Genomic DNA, 23,535 nt, shown 5'->3' with positions numbered 1-23,535 from the left:
ACCGGCTAGCTCACATTCACTTGAATCAAGTGCATTATGTCGAATAATTGCTTGTGTTCTCTAGCCGGTTTGTCTCTTTTGCGAATGGAAGATTCGTCGTTTCTTAGACGGGCTTCGAACGAGTTTCTGTCCTTTAAATCAATACAAATGCCTTTTGGGTTGATTTGACCAACAAAATTCTGCAGTGATCGTAATGATGTGCATTACAAGCACGTTCTGCAAGTGCAAACCATTAAATAATATTTGAGTTAGGAAATTTTGAAGCTAACAATCTGAGATGCAACATTTCAAGATAGGTATTATATGCCGATAGGTATTAAAACAAACATCCAACTAATGGAAACTTCACTACAACAACACTCAAATTCCTCTTGCAATCATAAACAGAATACATTGTCTATTACAGTTACTCTGTGTTCACTGGCGATTATTTAATTTTAAATTTTTTTTATATCTCAATCCGATCCACGAACATGGCTCCTTTTGAATCTTATTTTTAACTTTAAGAGAACTTTGGAAGACAAATAATGTGATATTATTGCCGTCAGCAAACAAACGAAATAAAAAGAAGGCTTAGAGAAACACAAAATAGTTGGTCCAGCATAGAGCATGTAATTAAAGTCGTTCTTTGAAGGGATTTAAGATGTTAAGCGCAACATTTTGATTTTCAGTCTATACTTTTTTATATCTCGTATTTTTGTTTGCAACAGCTAGCTATCAATACAATACAATAGTTTTTTCTTTTTTTTAATCACTACAGGGCAGGCTAATAAAAAAGATTAGTTAACAACGTAGATGTAATTTACCTGTATAGAGTGCAACAGCATGTTGCTTGGTTCCTATACACATGTATCCTTCTGATGATGACCTCAATACAGGGGTCGAAACGTCGTTATTATTTTATTATTAACCAGTAAAATAATCTTTTCAACACGTGTCTTTTGTGTCCCTAAATTCATAAATATGAATACAATAGTTTGTTTAACCAATATTCAATTAACATTTTCTATTCCTTCTTGTTTTTTTTTAATATTTTATTTTTGATCATTATTTCAAAAATATCTCTAAGAAACACCAAAACGCGGTGAATTTATTACCTAATAACGGAAAAAGCATCCAAAACTACACATTTAGTTCTTCAGAAAAGTAGAAATTCTTCGGTTATGTTCGTGGCTTGGTAGAAAACATGTGCTATGTTCAATAACTGAGTCATTTGTGTTGTTCGAAATGTTTTACAATAACGTTACACGGTTCCCTTTAAAATGCCACAGTAGATCCATTCTGGGACATACAGACATTTGTCAAAGACGATGTACAGCAAAAGTTTTCCTAGTTTTGTTCCCATGGGCATTTAGAAACGTGAATTCAGCCTCCAAGTTTTAAAAACTACGTACTTTCTAGAACATTTTCCACTTTCATTTAATACGAGCGAGTGAGAAAAAAAATACACAAAAAAGATTTTTTTTTCCCTGTTTATATTTTCATCTAGAAATTACACGAGGCGTGTTCAAATTATTTTTACATTTATACGTAAAATGCTTTTACAATTCCTGAAAAGAAAAGTCATTTTATGTTTATCTTCGGAAGGAAAAATGGAGAAAAAAAATTTAATTTATAATTCCACCTACACGGCTAACTTCAGTAATATTACCATTCCACTACATCAAGCACCAATTCAAACACAGCGTAGATTCCTTTCGAATGATAGCTAGGCTGAAAGAGAATTTTACAAAACAAAAAAACAAACAAACAAAAAAACAGATTTGTGCTTTCCGTACATGTTTTTTTTCCCCATTGCCTTCGTGTCGTATGAAAAATAGAATTTTCATACGATTTGTACATATTAAATTATGCATTCTCTTTCAATACTTCATCTATGCCTGACTACATATTTATTTTGGCACATGCGAGCCTCGTTCTCTATTCCTTAGCATTCATCGTGCTGCAGGTTATTTCATGCAGCTTTCACGATAAATTGTCATAAATTTGTTAGGTGAAGCTCAGTGTGTGTGCTTGAATAATTCTAAAAGATGTGCGAGTAACTGCAGCAGAAAATAAAAACGTAGATGTACCTGTGGAAGTTTTGGAGTTAATATGATTCTCCGGTTTAGTAAGCAATAAGATTATATTGTACATGCGCAGTATGTCACAGTCAGAAAACCATGTATGTTTCCAAAAGGCAGTTTTCAGTGAGGTGTGTTACAGTCTATTCAAAAATGCAGATATAAATTACTTATGTCAAGTAATTTATGGAAGCATCAAGGCTTCGATACAACTGACATAAACAGCAACAATAATAACAACCAACAACAAAAATACGGTTATGCAAAATTTTCTTTATAATCAAATACAGTACTCCAAAATTTATGTTTAGAGAACTTCACTACTCATTGGTGAGAAAGTTTTGGTTATTCAACACTGGTTATTACGTCTATTTAGCTTTTAAATTCTGCCGAGGCTATCCAGAGCTGGCTGAAGAAGGCTATTGCATAAATAAATATCTAAAGTTGTTTCTTTCGGATTTACTGCCGAAACTAGTAAGGCTAATGAGGTCAGTATTTTTTATGTCGGTAAATTACGTGTATTTTTCTGTCCGATTTGCCTATTATGAAGGTTAAAAATCCAAGTTTACGAGATGAAAAATCTTTCGACCTCCGCATGACACTGGCATGAAAAGGTTCTTCAGGTCCTAGAGAAGATTCAAACCCAAGTTTTTCTAATCAAAGGACATCGTTCGCCATATTATAAATAAATTATCTACTATGCTTGAATTAAAATGATTTTTTTAATTATTGTAATAAGCTTTAATTATCTTGAGATTTCATGCATTCTGGTAATTTTTTTAAAAAAGACACTTATCAACTAAAATCCGAACATCACGTCAATAAATACAGATTTCTTAATGGAAAAAATAAATATCGAACTTGAACAAATGTTGCAACTACAGAGAAAAGCTTTGTTATTTCGAAATATGATTAATTTTTGAGCAACGTAGATTCAGAAGTTCAGAATTTTCAAATTGAAAGTTAAAAGTTAAAAAGCAGTTTAATAATAGTAATAATAATAAATATAGCTTTGATGTGTAGAAAATAAATAAATAAACAAGAAACTAAGAAAATATTTTTATTTGTTTTTATTTTTTATTTATTATTTTTATTTTTTTGGCAACAAACGAAAGCTAGTTCAAAGATAATAAAAAAAAAATGTGTATATGCATTACGAGTGGGCTCTTAGAAAATCAAGTTTTTGTCGAAATCTTGCATGTATTTACTCCAGTGGAGATGTCCTTGTAGCACAACATACTTTATATAAGGCCTTAAAATACCTAATGAAAGAAATACGATCTCATCGTGAGTTGGTTCTTTTAGATTAATAATAATCTAAAATCCGTAAGCTGTTAATACCGCTTTTACTACTAAAATGGTCTTAAATGGGAATAAGCCAGCTTAAACTTATGGGTCACTGTTTTTTTTTTTTGGCACAAACGTTTTGTTTTGCCTCGCTTGGATCATAAATATAGATTTTTAATATCTTTCTGGAACAAACTTATTGAGTTTAAAGCAATGAATTTGTCTAAAATTCCATATGAATTCTTAAATATATCTTAAATTACGTTTCAGATTTTTTATTTATTTATTTTTTTTTTGGTAACAGAATATTCTAGTATCAATAACCGATTTTATTAAAAGCATGTCAGTATGCAAGAGAAAAAATGGCCACTGCTGTGGCGGATTTCAATTTTTTTCTAAGTTGAAGTTAAAAAATATAATACAATGTGCAGCTATAACATTGAGGCAGATTCGTTTTAAAATGAATTCAATTTAGAAAAAAAAAATATCTAGAAAAGAAATTTGTGCCTCTAAAAATTCTCACAAGCAGCTAATGTGGACAAGGGATAGTCATCCCTGGGCCCAATTAGTATATCAGATGTACAATCTGAGTAGTCGCAAGGTAAATCAGAGGAGGTACATATTTCTTGTAATTTCTTTTACTCGATAATAAAAAAAAATTAACTGAACAAGGGACCATCTCCTTTTTGTACTGAATCGTGCGCGTGTTTACTGACAATATTTCTGAAGAAATTCTTCCTGCGTTTTTGCACCTCCGTAGCGAAACTGGAAGAACGACGGTACATTGTATACTTCAATTGTAAAAGAACTAGCTTCGATTTTCGAGGTGATGAGAGGATTCTTTATATGTTTTTTTTTCGATGGTAGGTGAGTTAGTCGATCTCATACGGAGGTGGCAGGGTTTTTTCTCCCGGAAACTCGGGTTTTTCATCCCGCATACAGGCAAATCGGCCATGAGAACAGATAATATATACTAGGGATGGTGGTGGGATAGATGGCGCTGTGTATTTATGATAGTACTGTCGCGTATTAAGTAAGGGAGACGGTGAGTTGTAGTGGAGTAGTGTGCCCTCTCACAATCAGTCCTTGGACTCCTTGAGGTGTCACGTAATAATAATTTAAAAGAAATATATACATTTCTTTACTAGTCTGTCTGGTGCATTTATCTGTAAATAAGGTTGCACGCATTGAGGAATAAAAAAAAAACTTTGTCATTTATATCTAAGACCGATTAACTTCATTAACTCACCCTGACTGAAAACGGTCTAGAAAATTCTTGTCAAAAGAACCAATAAAATAACATGCGGAAAGAAACCATGTCACTTCGTTAAGCAACACAATGACACAAAGACTACTTTAGGCATTTCGAAACAAATAAATGAGCTTATTCAAGCTGAACCTGAGAAATTTGTAGTTTAGTAAATTGTCTCATGTTTGATCCACAAAAACTTGACGATATTTAAGCATTTTGAATAAAAGTAATTTATTGCAATTTTACTGTTTTGTTGTTTAATGAGCATTTCTTCTAGTTTCATGCAGTAGTCGTCTATTATTCATGCTACGATACGGCTTATTCAGTGTTGTTTCCATGGAGAAGGGTAAGATGTGTTTGTATAAAGAGATAACACTGGTCAGATATTAGCGCGGTTGTAAGGTTACAGATAATACAGCGGAACAAAGCTAAGTACTGAAAACTTTCAGCGCTGGTTGCTCCGACTGTGCAGCATAAATTACCATTTACTGACAATGAAAATTTAGGTGCCATTTGATCGATGTAAAACATAGTGGAGCTTCAATAGTAGGAAACAAAGCGAAACGGACAGGTAGGTGGTGCTGTTCAAAGCAAGATAAATAAACAACATTCTTCATAATAGTTAACAGAACGCTTTATTAAAGAGTTTTCATGAAGTGCAACTGTCGCCTATTTAGTTTTGTTTGTTTTTAACAGAGGACATGGAACTAATGGTGTCTTTGTAAAACTGTCTTTGCGTATGTTGTGTTTTATTTAAAGTACTGTTTACTAATATTAACGATACAACGTCTTGTAAGAAAAATAACATTTACAATACAGGATATGTTTATCAAATACATTAATATTTTGTGTTATTGTATTTGATTAACACTATGGATTGCAATTTCCTGTGAATAAACTAATGTTAAAAGCACCTATGCTATGAGGAATGTAAAGGTTTTACAAAGATTTTAATAACAGTCGGATGATGGACGATTTATTGTGAGATGATAGGCGATTCTCAGGAATACTTTTGCAAATGTGCCCTGTTGTTGGAGATTATTTTTATTGCTCTGGTGTGAAACTATTATCCTCTTTAGTGGAGGGTTTGGAAAATTATCAAGTTTGGTGTTTAGAGAGGATTTTGGGATTACTGTATTTAATTCTTAGTCAATTCATGGTACTTAAGTGCTACAGGTTACCAACCTTTCGTTTGAGGGATTGAATGGAAAACTCTCTTCCTGTTTCTGAGGTTAGGGCTCTCTTCCTGGTCCGAATAAGAATACATCAATCATTTTCGGACTGACTGCACTTTGACATAGTTGTAGAAATACCCCTTCGCCTCGTCGCAGTGTCATATCGTTCCAACATCTCCCCAAGAGTGTGACATCATTTAATGATGTCCACTTTGACGTTGGTGAGGTACTTAAATATTGTCTTTTTTTCTTCTAACACTAAGTCGTTATCCACTTTGACTTGCTCTCGAACATCTCTAGACTTTTCAGATTAAGCCAAAGCAACTAAGGCTCTAAGGCCAGCGTATCATATCTATAAAGAGTATTCTGGAGTGGGTTTGCATGCTATGCGAGATTAAAAATAAATCTATTGAAAAGAAGGGTTACAGGACAACGGTTATGGTGTAGGCTGAAATTGATTCTTCCACGGAGCATCTACGTAAATGGTGCAATGCACATACTTCCTCTTAGAGTTTTCGAACCATCCTTTCCAGATTAACTTAGTAGTTAAAGAACACCTTCTGTATTTCAATCCTCCAGATTTCAACCATTACACATGATAATAAAGTGGACAGGATTAAGGAAAAATGTAAAAATCGCACGTGTAATCGCATTGATAGTGTGAAACTCAACATACGACTGATCAAGAGGAATGTGGCGAACTAATGCCAGGCCATGGAGAACAACGATGGTTACTCAATGTTGGGTTGAGTCGACTGGAATTAGCCAAAATCAACTTAAGTTATGAGGCACTAGTGTATTACGTCTGTTAAAAGTATGCATTATTTAGTCTATTCGGGTTGCTCTCGGAGATTTTCCGAGAGCAACCCCTCCGTATGAGACTGATTGCCTCATATTTAGTTAGTCTCTATAAAAGTTTCTCGCGTTCTAGATGGGATTTGAATCAAGTATTTTCACGAAGAATAAAAATCGTGACATCTTTGCGACTACACTACAAAAGTTCTGTTACTCGCCGTATGCGAATAATAATAAATGTATATGTATACTTTAATTACAATTAGAATATTCTTGAACATAATAACTATCTTTTAATACTGTTTTACACAAGAATTTAGAATTTAAATTATACCCATTATTTTCCCAATCCTTTACAGGAAAAAAATACATCACAAACGTTTGATACGCATATCTTCCTTGCTAAGATAACTAATCCGTCCCTAATCTACATCTCCTAAAATATACAGTTTTGCTCATAAATCACTAATTTGCACTTGTTTTTATCCCATCTCTCAGGCAGCTCTGTGTTTGTGTAATGAGTCGTATTCTCCAGAGGGTCCTCTGTGAGAGGAGAATGCGATTTTCCTTGCTGCTCAGAGTTGAGACGACAATACTTATTTTTATTATATTGGAAGGTTAGGTATTATTTTATATAACTTCTGAATGAAATATGAAATAGAAAATATTTGTAGCAATAATATTAGCAATTATTTCCAATCCGAATATTTAGATTTCATTAATCATATTATTTCGAATGACTTTTCTTGGTTTTTCATTTTAAGATATTTAATTTTTTTATTCATTTAAAATTTATTTAAATTTAATTTTAATTTTTTATTAATTATAATTAATACCGACAAATCCCATTTGGTAGGATTTGCCGTGCGCCACTTCGTACAACGGAAGCTTAGGTTAATATTTCGTCCACTTCATTATGTTTCAGGCAGGAGCAATGAAGATTTGGTAAAATGGGTAAAAGCAGTATACGTTCTCTCTCTACCTTCCTTCCCGTGACAAAACGTCTCGTAATCACACACACTTAAGGGAAATTCTAAGTAGTTTTGACTCGATAACTCGGTACATGAAAGTAAACATTATAAAATTTCTCTGGTAATCAGTAGGATTCGAACCAGGAAAACATTTGTGGGTAAAAAAAAAAAGACGACAGGGGAATATTTATGCATTATTGTATTCCTATTTTAATAACAGATTAAAAAAACAAACACTTTCTGGTTAATTTAATTATTTTAACTTAAAAAACATGAAAAATATTTCGATTCTTCAAGGAAATCGTTAAAAATCATGAGCCATCAACGTCATCTTCTTATGAAAACAGTTTTTGATATCATCAGGTAATATAACACATCCAAACTGATATGAATATGAAGCGTGTTATTTCAGATGATCACAAGAGGCCTATTTTTATTATTTTTTTAAAATACTATATCTATTCCAAAATGATCCTACATAATGTAACTAGGTTTCCAATTGACGGGATGGGGGGAATAGCAGGATGTACGCGTGTGTTTCGACTGATACGGGCACGTACATGTAGACCAATGCTCAATACCACGTGACAGGTGTTACGTTAGCAGGTGCGCTGTTTCCTCGTTGGGAAGATCTAATTTCTCAACTGCTCAGGTACATCGCACCTGCTACGCACGTGGCAAAGGTACAGTTAGGTGAGTAATCGTTGTACGTAGCAATACAAGAGTCAAAAACGCTGCAAAATATAGATGTATTTAGGCATTCTGTTTTTGTGATGAAGTGTGGGAATTAAGACGTGAATAGCTTAAACAGAGAAATAATACAGAGTTTATAATTATTGTCATAACACCAGTTGGATATTCTGTCGATCAGTATAGCGAAGACGTGACGCAATATGTGAAACAAATGAGCATTTCTCACGATATCCAAGGTAAGAATTGATCAAAAGTGTTTTGCCGTTGAATTTTCATTTTAAACGCTATTTAACTCGACAATAACAGAAACCTAGGTGATTGATAGTTTTATGAAATATTGGTGTAAAGTGAATTCGAATATATAATGCAGTTGATATTATTTACAAACTAAATGTTTTCACTTTAGTCTGAAGATTGATATGAATAGGTTGGAGTTTTAAAAAAAAAAAAAAAAAACAGTTATGCTTTATTTGTATTAATTAATTTGTCTTAATTATGGGGGACCACACAGGTGAATTGAGAAGGTATGATAACATGTAAAATGATTTGCAATTATAAGGACAAAATTACAATTCACAAAAAATTTACAAATAAAAATCAAATTTTATTTTTTCTTTATAAATCAGCGTAGCATTATTTTGCTTTTCGTTATCTGTTTCAAATATTATTCCTGCATTCTAAAGATTAATAGCATAGTGCAGCGTTTGGATACAGAATGTTATTTATGATAGTCTAGTATACATAAAAATTGAATATAATACACAGATAGGAATTCCCACAACAAAATTTCCTTCTTCATAAATAGCAGGACACAAATTTCAGAGACCATGGAATTTTTTAAAAATGGAATGAGATTTTAATTTATTATCGAAGTAACACATTCAACCTTCTACGGAGAGCAAAAATGCATTGTAAGTATATTTAAATTATAAGCGAATAAGTTGAATCAAAAATTATTTTTTTTTTTTAAAAGCATCTTTATGCTATTCTATAAAACGGTACAATGCTATTCAATTAATTTTTCATTTATAACTTGCAATCCAAATATTATAACTCTGAAAGACGCAGTTAATTTTCAACCGCTGTATGCCTTCACTTCTTGCTAGCAGTGCTCGGAAATAAACTATTGTTCAAGTCAATTTCTACCTTTCTTTTTCTTAAGTTTTTCTAATATTTAAGACGACAGTATCTTCCCCTGTCTTATCTTCTAATTTTATAGCAACAACGTGATAAAATTTGTTTGACGGAAGTTAAGTCTTCGTATTGCGTATGCAAGTACACGTCGCTGCACTTGATTCATTCAGAGTTTTGTTTGTAAGGCCAGACTCATCTTCCGTAATACTTCATACTAATAAATTTTGAGTTGTAATATATAAAAAAGTTTTTTTTATGATTCTAGTTGTTTCTTAATACAGTATTATCTCGACTGTCTGATATTAGTGATTTCTTAAATTGCTAACGAACACCAATTATAAATAAATATTCAAAATATCTATTTTATTGTGGTAGCTATTACAGCTGATTATTATTCTTACGTAGATTGCCTGCTAAACTTCTTCAGAATACCTGACTACATAGACACTGTCAAAATTTGGTTCGTTGTTTGAGCACATGAAGTGAAACAATATCGAACCAAATTATAAATGCAAACTGTCAGATCATTTTCATCTTGTCATATTCGAAAACATTATTTCCCTGTCGTGTTTTTTTTTTTTTTCTTTCTTGGACAAGTCAGTGAGTCCGTACTGCCAGCTGAGATCCTAATCAGTTCTTCAAACAGATGCTGAACTTAAAACAGATCAGGTGTAGTTTTGTTCGTGCTCACTTCAGCTTCTAATATGGATGTAATTGCATTACAAGGGGGGGGGGGGGAGTTGTAGTATCCCGAAGCAATTGTATTCCAGTGAAGTCCGAAGAGATCATTGGATGGGGAAGAACACTCAAAATTTTAATGCCTTATGCAAAAGGGAAAGTTAGAGCATACGTTTTTTGGACAAAAGCAGCGCAGGATAATAAAGAACGCTGACCACCTCTCTAAAAATTCTATTAAATGAATCGTGATGTTACATGTTGGTGTTTCTTTATTCTAGAATTCTTGTTGCGTAAAAACCATTCCATTATTAGCGCCAAGTAAAAAAAAATTGAAAGCTGTATTCGATTGATACTTTAATGAAAAAAAAACCGAAGCGCTAAAAATTCAAATTTAAGATAACACTTTTTTTTTTTTTTTTGTCAATCTTCTTGCAAGTCATGCTATTTTGGAACCCAGATGACGTGACGGAGACCAACATATGCTGCTCTGTATTATGCCGTTTAGCATAGCTCAACATTCCGAAGTTATTTTAATAACAACGTTCAAGGCTAACCGGAAATTGTGTGTAATAAGCGAATTTTCCTTTCTGAATTCATTCTGTGAAAGTTATTTCGCTTAGTTGTTCTGTCGTTTCATTTTTGTCCTCTGAATATCTAATAAGAGAACGAGAGATTCATTCAGAGAATAATTTCGTGTCAGCATTCAATTTGCATCTTGTACTTCACGGTAAAAAAGAATCTTTAATTTTAAAATGCTGCAGGTAAACAGGGATTTGTGACTTACCAACACAATGTAAATTTACAGTTAAAGAAACTTAAATTTTAAATTATAATGCAAATTAAAATTTGTAATAAAACTACTGTAATTGCATTTAATAAAACGGGAAACATTAAGAAATACTTACATAATTTATCATTAATAATTTTTAATATCCTCCTTAAAAACGCAAGTCTGGATTCACCAGTGATCAAAATTATGGTAATATTTACTTAATTCTGTTAATTTGCCTATCAGAATCCGTTTCATGAACAAGATACTGATCACAAATCCTAAAACGTATCTTTGTTATTTGGTTCTAAGTTCCTTATGGACAGCAATTGGTAGAATGTGTTTGTATGTTTATTTCATTCTCGTATTTGAGATTAGTATGGATGCTACATCGTAAAACATCGCTCTACATATGACAGCTGAATTCCAGTTTTCTCAGTTTTATTTTATTAATTTTATTTATTTATTGCACGTGATGTCAGATGACGAATCATAAGGCCGAATCTATTCAAGACCCTTCGGGTACCACCTTTCCAAAACTTGTGCCACCGCCTGAAGTATCGCCATCACCTACCACATACAAGGGACTTGCTCTGACGCCAATTGATTTGAATGCACCGGATGAACTGGCAGCAAAAGGTAATGGAATTCGCGTTTTAATTATTCCTGGTATTTTTTTTTTTGCAAGAATACTCAGTTAAATATTAGATGACCTTTATTATGCTAGCATACACGTACGTTAACATCCAAAGAGATCTAATGCAAGGGAGGGACGAAGTTTTTAAACCTTTGTCCCTCCCTTGCATTAGATCTCTCTCTCGTCAATTTCAAACATTTATTTAGTGGCATTTCATTAAACAAAACTATTTTGATTGCACGTTCAGAAACACCATACACGTATTATAACTATTAATTTGCTAATAAATGTAATGCAGTAGTAATGAAAATTTTTTGGAATTTTACTAACAGTTCATGATTTTTTTAAAATTTGATTTCAATATTAAATAATAATTAAAAAAACTTAAGTTTAATTCACTGAAGAACTTTTGTTTGTGCATTTAATACAAGAAAGAAAAAGGTAAAATTTAGCAGTGGGCGAAGTGCGACACATACGCTGTACTTCGGACCCGTTGATCAAAGAAATTCAATTAAGATAGAATAGAATGAGCCTTGATGGAATGACTCATGATAATATTTTGTAAATAGAGGCATTAAAACGAAAACTAATATATTAAAATTCAAGATTTGAATTTAAGCCATTTTAAAATGAACTAGTGAATTAGGATCACTTTTTTTTTTTTCCTCAATGAAAAAAATAGAAAGCAAAAAAAACGTGACCCTTCCAGTGCATGATTGTGTGGTGCGAAGCAGTTAAGAACAAAGAAACATCTTCACGCTTTCAGTGATTGCTAAAAATATCCCCAATAAGGCAGTCACTTTCACAACAACCCAGTAATTTAAACCCGGACTTCAGTAAGGCGCTGAATCATGTTCGACTCTGTCACATGAGACGTGCAGCAATTCATCACAGTAATGAAATTCCGAACCAAGATAAGTAGGAAGGTTGAACCCAGCAGTGGGGGGGGGGGAAGAAAAGAGGAAGATTATAAGTCTCGAATTTTGGAATATATTCCAATGATGAATATATTTCAGTGAAGTTGAACTAAAAACTCTGAACAGTCAAAAAGTGATTAAATATAAGCATGCCATTATCAACCAACTCCTCTTAGTTTAAGATTGTAAACAAAATCTGAATTTTATCCCAGTAGTTTAGACCAGGGGTTGGCAACCATTTTGGATTGAAGAGCAATTTTTAAAATTATATCTGTTAAAAAAAAATAAATTTACGGAGCCGCACGCAGTGATGAGCAACCAATGGTCCGCGGGCTGCATGCGGCCCTCTCAGGTTTTTTGTGTGGTCCACGGTGTTCGTTTTGTACGGCAGAATTAGTATATTTTAATTAAAAATCTATTTTATGAATGTTGATTTTTACATGTGGATTTATTTGTGCAGGTTGAAAAATTAAAATATACCTAAATAATGGAAAATAAATTAATACTTTCTTATCAAAGAAAAAAAAATATTCTTTATGCGGATCGAACCGAGTATTTGATTTACTATTTAATTGCTCATCACCGCTTTAAATTTAGAAACTACATTGAAAAATATTATAATTAAATTATTTATTCAGTTTTTTAGTAACACGTTATCATACTTGTAAAATACAGGGGTGGCATGTCACACTAAATGATATGATATTTTGAAATATTAAATAATAAAACAAAGATTTGCTTCTCCTTACGAAAACATATGTATAAAATTCAATAACATACCTATTTCTTTTAAATTTTTTTTAAATTTAAAATATATATTATTAGTAAGACTTTTGCTGTTGAACATCTTGGGATAGTTTCTCAATATGCGGCGAATACGCAGTAATTTTCATTTTCAAACATGACGAAAGACTCACGTTGTTTAGTAGGTTTCTCAGCTTACTTTGAATGAAATTCATATTAGGAAATATTTGCTCACAAAAATATGTCAATCCGAAAATCGATAGAAGTCCAAATGCGTATGTTTGAAATCACCGAATGTAAGTGTCCAGTAAACAATTGCACGTGTCAAATACAATCTGCTCTTGCTTTTTAAGATTTTCTATTTCAGACAATTTTTTTGTATTGCATAGGTAGATTTTTGTCTTTCCAACTCCTCCAGGTCAGCTTTAAGATTTCTAAATTTTGAATTCCACAAATCCTGGGTTTTCAGGTCCTCTAACTGAAGTTGAAATGCAGCCTCATCAATTCCAGCAAAAGGTGAAAAATTTAATTCGGCAGGATTAATTTCAAGTAGTCGCAATAAAAATGACATAGTTGCCTTGTTCTTTCTAAACTCCTCAAATCTCCCATTAAATTCAGATCGCATATTTACCACAATTTCTTTGAAAAAGATTAAATTTATGGAATTATCAGCTTGTTTTTTTTTTTATATTTCTTCAACGTAGGAAAATGTAATAAGGTGCCTTTCTCTAAGTCTGTCGCAAACAAATATAGTTTTTGTTCAAACGAAATCACTTCTTCTAAAAGCAAAACTGCTGTATTTCCCTTTCCATGTAGTTTCTTATTTAGTGCGTTTAAATGGGAAGTCATATCCACCATAAAGTAGAATTTTTGTAAAATGTAAATAGAATGTAAAGAAGGATTATCACGTATGATTTTAAAGAGTTCAAACATGAAAGTATTAAATTTTTCAGCATCGCATGTACTATTTTTAATTGTAAAATATCCTTGACGTAATGTAAAATGTCCTTAATTTTTTGCAAATGCTAAATTTAGATTTTTTAGTTTCTAATTTAATAATAACATTAATTTTGCATTATTCAAAAATAGATTGTTTAATAACGAAAAGAGCCGCAGGTTGCCGACCCCTGGTTTAGACCAAAAACTCGCAAGTAAAGCAAAGTTAGCATCTGTAACGACTTTGGAAGATCATGCTAGAAAGCAATTTAATAGAAAAATGATTTCGTAAGTGTTCGAATAGAGACAAGAGAAGATAAAAAGAAAAATACAGGTTGAGAGGTTATATATATATATATATATATATATATATATATATATATATATAATGTTAAAGATACCAAGCTATTTTAATTATAAACTTGTTTTTAATCCATTTCCCAAGTAAGCAAACAGACAAGTAAGTCAAGTTTGCGCCTGCAAGTAGTGCAAGTCTGGGTGACCCGCACGTAGTGCAAGTCTTAAGCAACTCGTGGTTAAGGTGGAATAAGCTCTGAACACTATTCTTAGAATTTACCCTTAATGCTAAGCACATCTCCTTGAGGAGATGTATGATGCTATGCATTAAAGGCAAGGGGCCAATATCCAGATCGGTTTCGACATTTATTGAGGTCTCATCAGTGGGAGCCAGGCTTAGAAATACCAAGGTTTAAGTAATACAGAGCTTATAAATATTTTACCAAAAGGTGCTTTTTTGGTAAAATATTTATAAGCTCTGTATTACTTAAACCTTGGTATTTCTAAGACTGGCTCCCACTGATGAGACCTCAATAAAGATCAAAACCGGTCTGGGTAGTGGCCCCTTGGCTTTAATGCATAGCATCATACATCTCCTCAAGGAGATGTGCTTAGCATTAAGGGTAAATACTAAGAATAGTGATCAGAGCTTATTCCACCTTTACCACGAATTGCCTAAGACTTGCAGGCGCAAACTTGGGAAATGAATGGGTTAAAACCAGGTTTATAATTAAAATAACTTGGTATCTTTAACGTATAATATACCCAAAGTAAAAAACTATATACAGGTACCTCGTATAACGCAGATGTCAGGTTCCATACAAATGCTGCGTTATATAAATCGCGTTATGCGAGACTCAGATCACATAGAAAAAGTAGGGTTATGTTCAGAAATCGTTTTTATTTAATTCAGGTAATTCATGTAAGTTTAGAAAACATAAACTATGAAACAAATACATAGTATAAACTTATAAAATTACAAATTGTACATAAACTTCATTGCACATAATGCATAAATATTTTAGGCAAAATAAAATAAAGTGCATATTTTAGTCGTCATCACTGTCTTAAGAAATAACATTTCGTAGATGTTCTATATTTACGAGTGGTAGGACGTCGTCATCACTCGAAATCTCTTGGACATCATTTGTATAATTCTCATTGCATACTTCGGCTGGTTTAGTTATCAAGAAGTCATTAAGACCTTGCTTACCACTATGCTGCACCTTTTTTTTTTTTTATTAAGTTAATAATATGGAGTAAATAAATATCCAACTGTCTCGTGAATTTTCCGGTGCACGTACATCGGTGCCAAAGAGTATTTCCCCAAATATATATTCGCTATTTAAAACTATCTGCGCGATACGGGCAGACGCAAATTAAACGAAGATAAAATTTGATTTTTAAGTCGCGCGGTGAAAAATATATGAAAAGATAAAGGATTCTACAATTTGTAGACCGTGTTATATCGAAACCGCGTTGTATAAGTACCGCGTTATACGAGGGTTACCTGTGTGTGTGTGTGTGTGTGTGTGTGTGTGTGTGTATATATATATATATATATAACATTTCAGCAGTAGCTTGTTGATTTTTTTAAAAGATGATAGAGTTGAAGTTAAAAGATAACACAGCTTCTTAATAGTGCTTAAATGTATGTCATTTTCTCTCTCTCTCACACACACACACGAGAAGTTGATAAACGCAAAAGACAATTACTGCGATGAATGACACTGAAAGGAATTACTGGATATAAAAATAAATACACGAAACTTAACATGGAAGTAGAAAGTAGCGAATAAATGCAAGTCATGCAGTTATTTTTACGTTTTTCTGGTTATTAAAAAACAAACCATGAAAACTTCCCCGTAACTGTGTTAAGTTCACTTCAGTGGAAGAATGGAACAAGTTCTGGTAGTCTTAGTAACTGTTTTTTTTTCCCAATTAACGTTTTAAATAAAGCATTAAAATAATTAAATTTTGTTATGCGCGCTTAACTGCTTACTTGAAATACGGTTTAACCTCTTACAGCGTCAATGCTAGTAAATGAAAATCTATAAAATCGTGCTGCAGGCCATGAAGGTGTGAAGAGAAACACCTCTTCGTAAGATTAATCCACACTCTTCTGCATTGCGATTGCTATATTTAGAACTTTAGTGCATGACTTACAGCGTGTTCAAAGCGCTGTTCATAATATTTGTGATGCTTGAAAAGGTGAATGCGTGCTTGGTAGACAGATGAATGAGAGCTGCGAGCCACCGGAATGGAACAATAGATGATCTTGTTAGTCGATTATTGACAGCCTTATGGGCCTTCATGACATACGTTGTTGACAGCAACCCGAATATTCCATTCGAAGGACATAGAACTGAAATCCCAGGGCTGACTGAGATATTTCCTATCGATTTTTAAAATCGATATTGCGTTAATCAGTCTAGAAAAAATAACTGACTCCCCCCGATACACTTCGGTTTTCATACTGACAAAACTGACCTTTTTAAAAATCCAACTATATAATTTAACAATACACTGACATGTCATGATCGATGGGTTTCTTTTATTTAAAATGCGCCTAAACCCAATTAAGGTTTACGTAATATCATCTTATCTGGACATTAAGTTATTTCGAAGTTCTAAGGTTTTTTCACTACTTCAGTTTAAAGGCGATGGTAAACCAATAGCAACAAGTAAGAACTTCGATAAAGTAAGAGCACAAAATACAATATAATTCAGATAATATAAGAAGCCATCCTGAATGAATTTAATTAAATTCATAAGCAGAGTAATCTCAAACATTGTGATCATTATGCTGAACTGTGTTAAATTACTCTAATTTCTATACGATTTGTTTAAATAGAAAAACAAATTGCTACTGCAACAAATAATGGATGCGAAAATAGGATGATTCAATCATATTCGGAGATAAAAACTAATGCGCAGTCGATCGAAATTCTAAAATGTCAATCCAAATGATAATTCTTTGGTAGTAGCCATTTGGATTTAAAAGCTGGAAGTTTTCTTCATAATTGTCACCTGTGCAATTAGTCGGCTAACGGTTTAACACCTTTGATGTGAAATGTTCCCAATGGCTATGATGAGTTCATGAATCGGCCCGTCCCCATACGAAGTATTAATAAAAAGTTTAGTCATACCCCCTCCCCCCACCTGTCAGTAACGATGCCATTGCAGCATTTAAATTATGAAACTATCCAAAACTGCAATGCAGTTATTGTGAAAGAAAAAAAAGCATGTCATGCTCTTTAGCGATAAGTTGTTGAATCAAGGATATAGAAACATTTTCCACCTGTTTTCAATTTCGTAAACGGATGAAAATATTCAATTCTATTCCACAACTCATCGTTACGTAGTGTACTCTTGTCTACATCCCATTAAGTATTAGAACAGTGCTATAATCCATAGAAAAACTTAAAACACGACTAGGTGTGGGTCCACCCCCCCTCCATTCATGCTTTGTTATTCTCGACACATTTTCTACCAATAACGATAATGAGCAGGGTATTTTGGACCATTTTCCCTTTAACATGATAGCTAGTCTATGTATACATTGTTGGATGGGTCGCACCTATTGTCTAATTCATCCCAAAAGATATCTTTTGGGCAGAGAACCGACTCTATGTAGGCCAGTCAAGTTTCCCAAATAATTTTCTCACACCAAGTCGCGGTTGCACCTGGATGACACAGAGTTTCTTTCAACACGACAGCGCCCTGTTTCCAGAAGTGCGGCGTCTCTCTCTGGCGTACGCTTTTCATAGCACCAAAACAAAAGTTAAACGTTAATACCAGACCATCACGCCTCTTCTTTCAGACATTTTCAGTTGGAATGATGAACTTCGGCATAAGACGGTTCTTGCCAACTGTCATACTCACAGAGAACTATCGTGATTAGCAGGAAAGGGACGTAAGATAATTCGTCTTGATATCACAAACTATCTACTCCGTGAACTTCTCCGTTGAGAACAGCCTCTGTAACTCAGTCGATATCGATGATGCATTTTGGATGGAAATACGTGGATTCGAATTTCAATCAAAGTGAGTTAACCGGCCCCATACGGAGATGGACGTTCCCATTTTTGGTAACTTCAGTTTTTCATTCGGCAAAATAAATCGTCTTCAGAGGAACACACGCAATTAACAGATAAAATACACTGGGCTCAAACTCTTACATGGGATGACCCACAGAGAATTGGAATACCGTTTTACAGACCCATCAATTGTCATGTTTGGCTTATCTACATGAGCCCTTTCTCAGAAACCGAGACTGCGCAGCATTTTCCGTAGTATACTGTTACTAAGCTGAAGTTTAATAAGCCATTTCTATACTGGACGGTTGAAATTCCGCACGGCCTTTCAGAGCACCGTTTAATCCCTTTGTTCTTCGCTAGTATCTCGATGGATGCAGCTCCGTCGTCCATCTTTAAGCTGATGATGTTGTGTACAGCTGATATTAGATAATGCAATTCTTTACCAATGTTACAGAGAAGACGCCGATATGGAATCTTATAACGGGCAGCTTTTTTGAAATAATTAAGATAACCTATATGATATACACTGGCATGAAACAAGTATGTTCAGGATTTTTATTATTATTACATAACACCTCCAGGGAGTCCAAAGACTCATTGAGGGAGGGCATCTGCTCTACAACTCTTCCATCCCGACCAGCGCCATCTACCGCCGAACACCACCACTACAACTATTTTCACGAATCACAAACATCCATGCCCACGACGGGATTCGAACCCCCTCTCAATCCGCTCTCCAGCCAAAAGGCTGGAGAGCGGATGACCTAACCACTCGCCAACCAGACCGGCCAACCAACCCCCTAGAGATTTTATAACCATTTGAGGAAGGAAGTTATTTAATGTAGTCAGCCGCTGTGTGCTAGTTACTTGAATGTGAATATGCCATTTAAAATATGCAAAAACGATAAGTTCTGGAAATATTATTTGCGCGCTTCATGTAGCGGTATACCATTATACCCATTCCTGTCGACTGGAAGATGCCTATCAGTATGTTTCATTCCGAAACTTGAGAAGGTGGTGTATCGTAATATATTTATCAACATAATATGTGCAGTTAATCCAGTTTACGTAAACAGTCGGAAAATGGTTCGATGTTCCCGATTCAACGCCGTTTATCAGTAATATTGGTGTCATGGCTGTCATATAACAAGGAAGTATGTCCGGAAGGAGCGAATGAGGACGGAGATGGCAGAGATCACTAGTATTATCTAAAACGGGGTTGTTTTCTAAACCAGTTAAGAGAGGAGCATTTAATAGTGAAAAACAAGCCTTCAATGACTCTTTCAATATTTAAATGAAAAATGCGGGGGAAAGTGATTATTTTGCTCTTCTTTTTCTCAGTCTGGTTAGCTTAGTGAATATGGTACCCGCTCTCATCAGGTTGTGGATTCGAATTGCACTACCGGCGTGGATTTCTATGAAAGCTGTTGCGGTAGATGACTTTGATTACACCAAGCGAGACAATTTTACTTTTCGGAATCCACAAGTGGCTTGACAAAGGTCCACATTTGACCCCCAGAGCAGAGTTAAATTACATTTCACGGCATATCGTTTCATATATAGGCTATCCTAAGTAGGATTAACATTTGAAATATAGAATAATAAAACGAGTATAAGTAATCAAAGTAAATAAAAGATAGATCACCATTTAAAAAAATTGACAGCAAAATTTATAAAAAAATTCTTATAAAAACAAACTCGGTTAAGAAATATCAATATTCCTAGGGAGCTTTTGAAAGTAACAGAAAAATTATATTTTTTAAATATTTTGAATGCCGGTAGAAAATATAAGAATTATCCCTATACCTTATTTATTTTTTGGCGTTAGTCCTATGTGATGATCATAACTATATGTCTCTTCATCAGAAAAATTAAATTATTTTCATTAAACTAACCTAGTTTTCATCGAAGCTCATGAAACTGTTGTATTCGACTGTATTAAAAGTTGAATGACATTTTTCTTCACTATGTACCTCTTCATCAGGAGTTAGGCGACTAGACGAAGACCATCGTTGCTTATCTATGGAGAATTAAATATGAAACCTTGATTTTTTTTTTTTTTTTCACCAATTTTCTTCAAATTTAGAACAATCACATTTATTGCTACATCTAATACGTTAGCAAAAAGTTAGACCAAAGTAAAACAATCTGCATATTAATCTCTGTTACTCCATGAAACAAATGAAAATACCACGTTGCTAGATTTAGAAATGCATATTAATCCTGTCCACTCACTGGCCTAAGCACATACTGCATACGGTTTGTGTATTAAACGGAGTCAGCTTGGTTGTCCCGTCACCGCTGTATACAGAGGGCCTAACTTCAGGTTAAAGGCTCTTAAATTTCTCATTCGGGAAAACGGTTGAAGAAAGACCTAGAATAGAGCAACATTCCTAAGTCTTTCTTCGGCCGTTCTCTCCGAGTTAGTCGATCTTTCTCATAGGCAAGTAGGGTTCTATTCTAGATGTACTTCGGCAGCAAATCCTGCAGAGGAAACTGCAGAGCTAGCAGGCAAAAAAACTTTTGGAGTTCTAGCAATCTGGTATTGTTAAGTGGCAGTATTAAATAAGGCAGAAATCATTCAATGCCTAACTGAATCATAGTCAACAAGATACAAAATATGAATTTCAGCAGTTGCCAACCATTTATTTCACAGAAATTATGCTGGTTTTAGTGACCTTTGGATAAAGGTAGTAATAGGATTGAATATAGCATGAAGTAATGGATCCTTTGTCTCACCTCCACTATATGAGAGCTGCTGGAGGTGTAATAAATGTCAAATTATGTATCAGTTGCAGGAATATAAGAGTCATTATATTCTAGACTTTAAGAAAATGAATAATTTAGAATAATACAAAAATGTCACTAACCTCCTTTTTAGTTTGATTTGCGTTTTCGAAATTAATGCCGAGGTATTAAGAGCCAACAATTTGAACGGGGAGAGCATATGAACTGTGAGTGTCCTTAGGCGTTAGATTCTGAGGGAGCTTTAGGCAAGGAGGGAGACAAAACCTTAACATCCCAGGTTTTGTTAACAAGTATAAAAAGTTTTATTTATTTGGGATCAAACGCAGGTGTTTCTAATAAAGGCAGAGCTGGTTGTCATTCTATCTGTAGAATTATTTCTTTATATACCTTAGATGATCCTAATTTTAATAAATAGAGCAGTCTTATTTCCCACGGATTACGTGTACACACACAAGAATAATGGACAATCGCCATTCTTCTACTGCATTCAATCTTTTCTCCACTACAGAAATAGCTTTCCATTAATTAGCTGGACTTTTGGTGCAATTTACTGATGTATGGAGGGACTTCTATACTTATGGAAGTCCAAATTACAAAGAATTAACCTGCCGGTATGATTTTATCATTATTAAGAGGAAAACATTTGAGATTCTTTTTCTTAATAGTAATGTGGCGAAGCGTAGAACAGATGACCGACCACGTTTGTCATTGTGGCTTTATCGTTAAAGTGATAATAACGGTTATCACTTTAACGATGTCAAATGGGATAGTCTTCGTAATTTATTTGGTCTTTTCTCTCGTTGAACTATTGCTTTCATTCTCTTGATCGAAACCTTTCCTTCGATAGAAGTACTGAAATATAATTCTAGCAGTAATAAGTCTTGAAACTCCTACCATAATAGTTCTTAAAATACACTACAGGTCTATCCTGGAATCTGGTGCCATTCTGACCTATTTTTAAAGGGAGACAAGTTTTTGTGTTATATATTAGGGCGTTATAAATGTTGCTTAGGGCTTTACAAAGATAACGAAAAGAATTCCGTCATTATACCTTATAATTTAAAACTTACAACAGCACGAATTATGCCAACTTTTATTACAGAAAATTCTTTCCTTTCACATGCCTCTGTAGACCCAAGTCAGGGAGAAGGTTACGAAAACCCAGGCTGTTGTTCTTGGAACATTTGACTCTTGCAGTCAGGTCTGTACATTTCTATTTATTCTGTAAACGTTTATACATTTCTATAAATTCGAATGGAGCCGGAACACTACTGTTTATTTTTTCTGTCCTTTTCAAGCGATACATACATTAATTAAGGATCAATTCTCAATGACGGCAAACCATATCCACAGTTTTGTCAATTTACGCGACCGAGTTCCTTCTATATAAGTCTTTCTTCAAACAGTCTAAGCTTCAAATATAGCTAAATCAGCTATCTTAAATTGCGAGTTCTCGTTCTTCAAATGAGGCATGTGGGTGTATGCGAATAAAACCTACTTAAACAAACTTCGATGCTCTCTTGATTCACAAGCAAATGAAACAATTTTAGACTAGTCGGCGCTTTTCACATTTACAGTTGAGATGAAATGAAAGAAACGTATTGACATTTTAAAAGGTTAAAGATTACCTGGTCAAAAGTGGGTGTAGAAAAGGCGAACTAGTGACCTTTTGTCGTGAGACACAAGTGGATATAATAAATAAAAAGTAGTGCAGCACCATGAAACTAGGTTTTTTTTGTGTTACTCAAACAAAATTATTTTTTGTCTGAGTAAAATTTGTTCTGAATTCCGGAACTTCGTTCTTTAGCTTCATCTCTTTCGAAGTAAATCCTCTTTTGTAGCAACGAATTTTCTTCCTTCTACTGAAGATTTATTAAAATCCATTTTTGGGATGACTCGGTGTCTTTATTGAAGAGAACGGATGAAGGATCAGATACCGGAAATAAAAATTTTCTCTTCTGTAGGCGCCAACTTCATTTAGAGCGTCCTTTGTGTTCAAATGTTTTGTTAAAATTTAGAATTTTTTTATGTTGCCTTCAGTTATTGTTTGATAGTTTCAAAATAAATTGTTTACTCCTTTCAGATGTATTGATCGTCTAGATTGGTGTCTACTTCCGAGTGAGATAATTGTCTTTAAATCAACGAGACCATTCGTGTGCGTCCCATAAACAACATATTCATATAATTTCAGTGAATCATTTTGCTTCAGCAATTTTTTTTTGTGTGTGGAAGGGGGGGGGGAATTTTTATCAGGTTGTGAGTGGCCTAAAGAGTCTTGGAGAGAAGAATGCTGAACTAAAGACAAAGGTCATGTTCTAAACATTCCAACATATACATCTTAAAAATAGCCGCAAAGCAAAATGCATTTAGCTTCATTGGCTCACCATAGTTTACTGATG

General features: G+C 33.8%; 1 protein-coding gene across 2 annotated transcripts in view; it reads left to right on the top strand.

Moving 5' to 3' along the window:
• Nucleotides 1–5,021: 5,021 nt before the first annotated feature.
• LOC150104718 (uncharacterized) overlaps nt 5,022–23,535 on the top strand; it is a 30,870-nt gene continuing 12,356 nt past the window's right edge. Inside the window, exons 1-2 of one of the 2 annotated variants that reach the window (XM_090395897.1) lie at nt 5,022–5,173; nt 11,300–11,456. In XM_090395897.1, the coding sequence (XP_090252023.1) occupies nt 11,300–11,456 (157 nt within the window). In that variant the 5' untranslated portion in view covers nt 5,022–5,173. Of the gene's footprint in view, nt 5,174–8,198; nt 8,473–11,299; nt 11,457–23,535 lie in introns of those variants that run through there. The other variant, XM_090395896.1, reaches the window with a different exon arrangement.

The sequence above is a fragment of the Typopeltis vanoorti genome, chromosome 7 (genome assembly GCF_054136105.1).
Source record: "Typopeltis vanoorti isolate ZY-2024b chromosome 7, IOZ_Tvanoo_1.0, whole genome shotgun sequence".
NCBI classification, from domain to species: Eukaryota; Metazoa; Arthropoda; class Arachnida; order Uropygi; family Thelyphonidae; genus Typopeltis; species Typopeltis vanoorti.
Note: the sequence above shows the minus strand (reverse complement) of the source record. Positions and strands in the feature narration are given on the sequence as shown.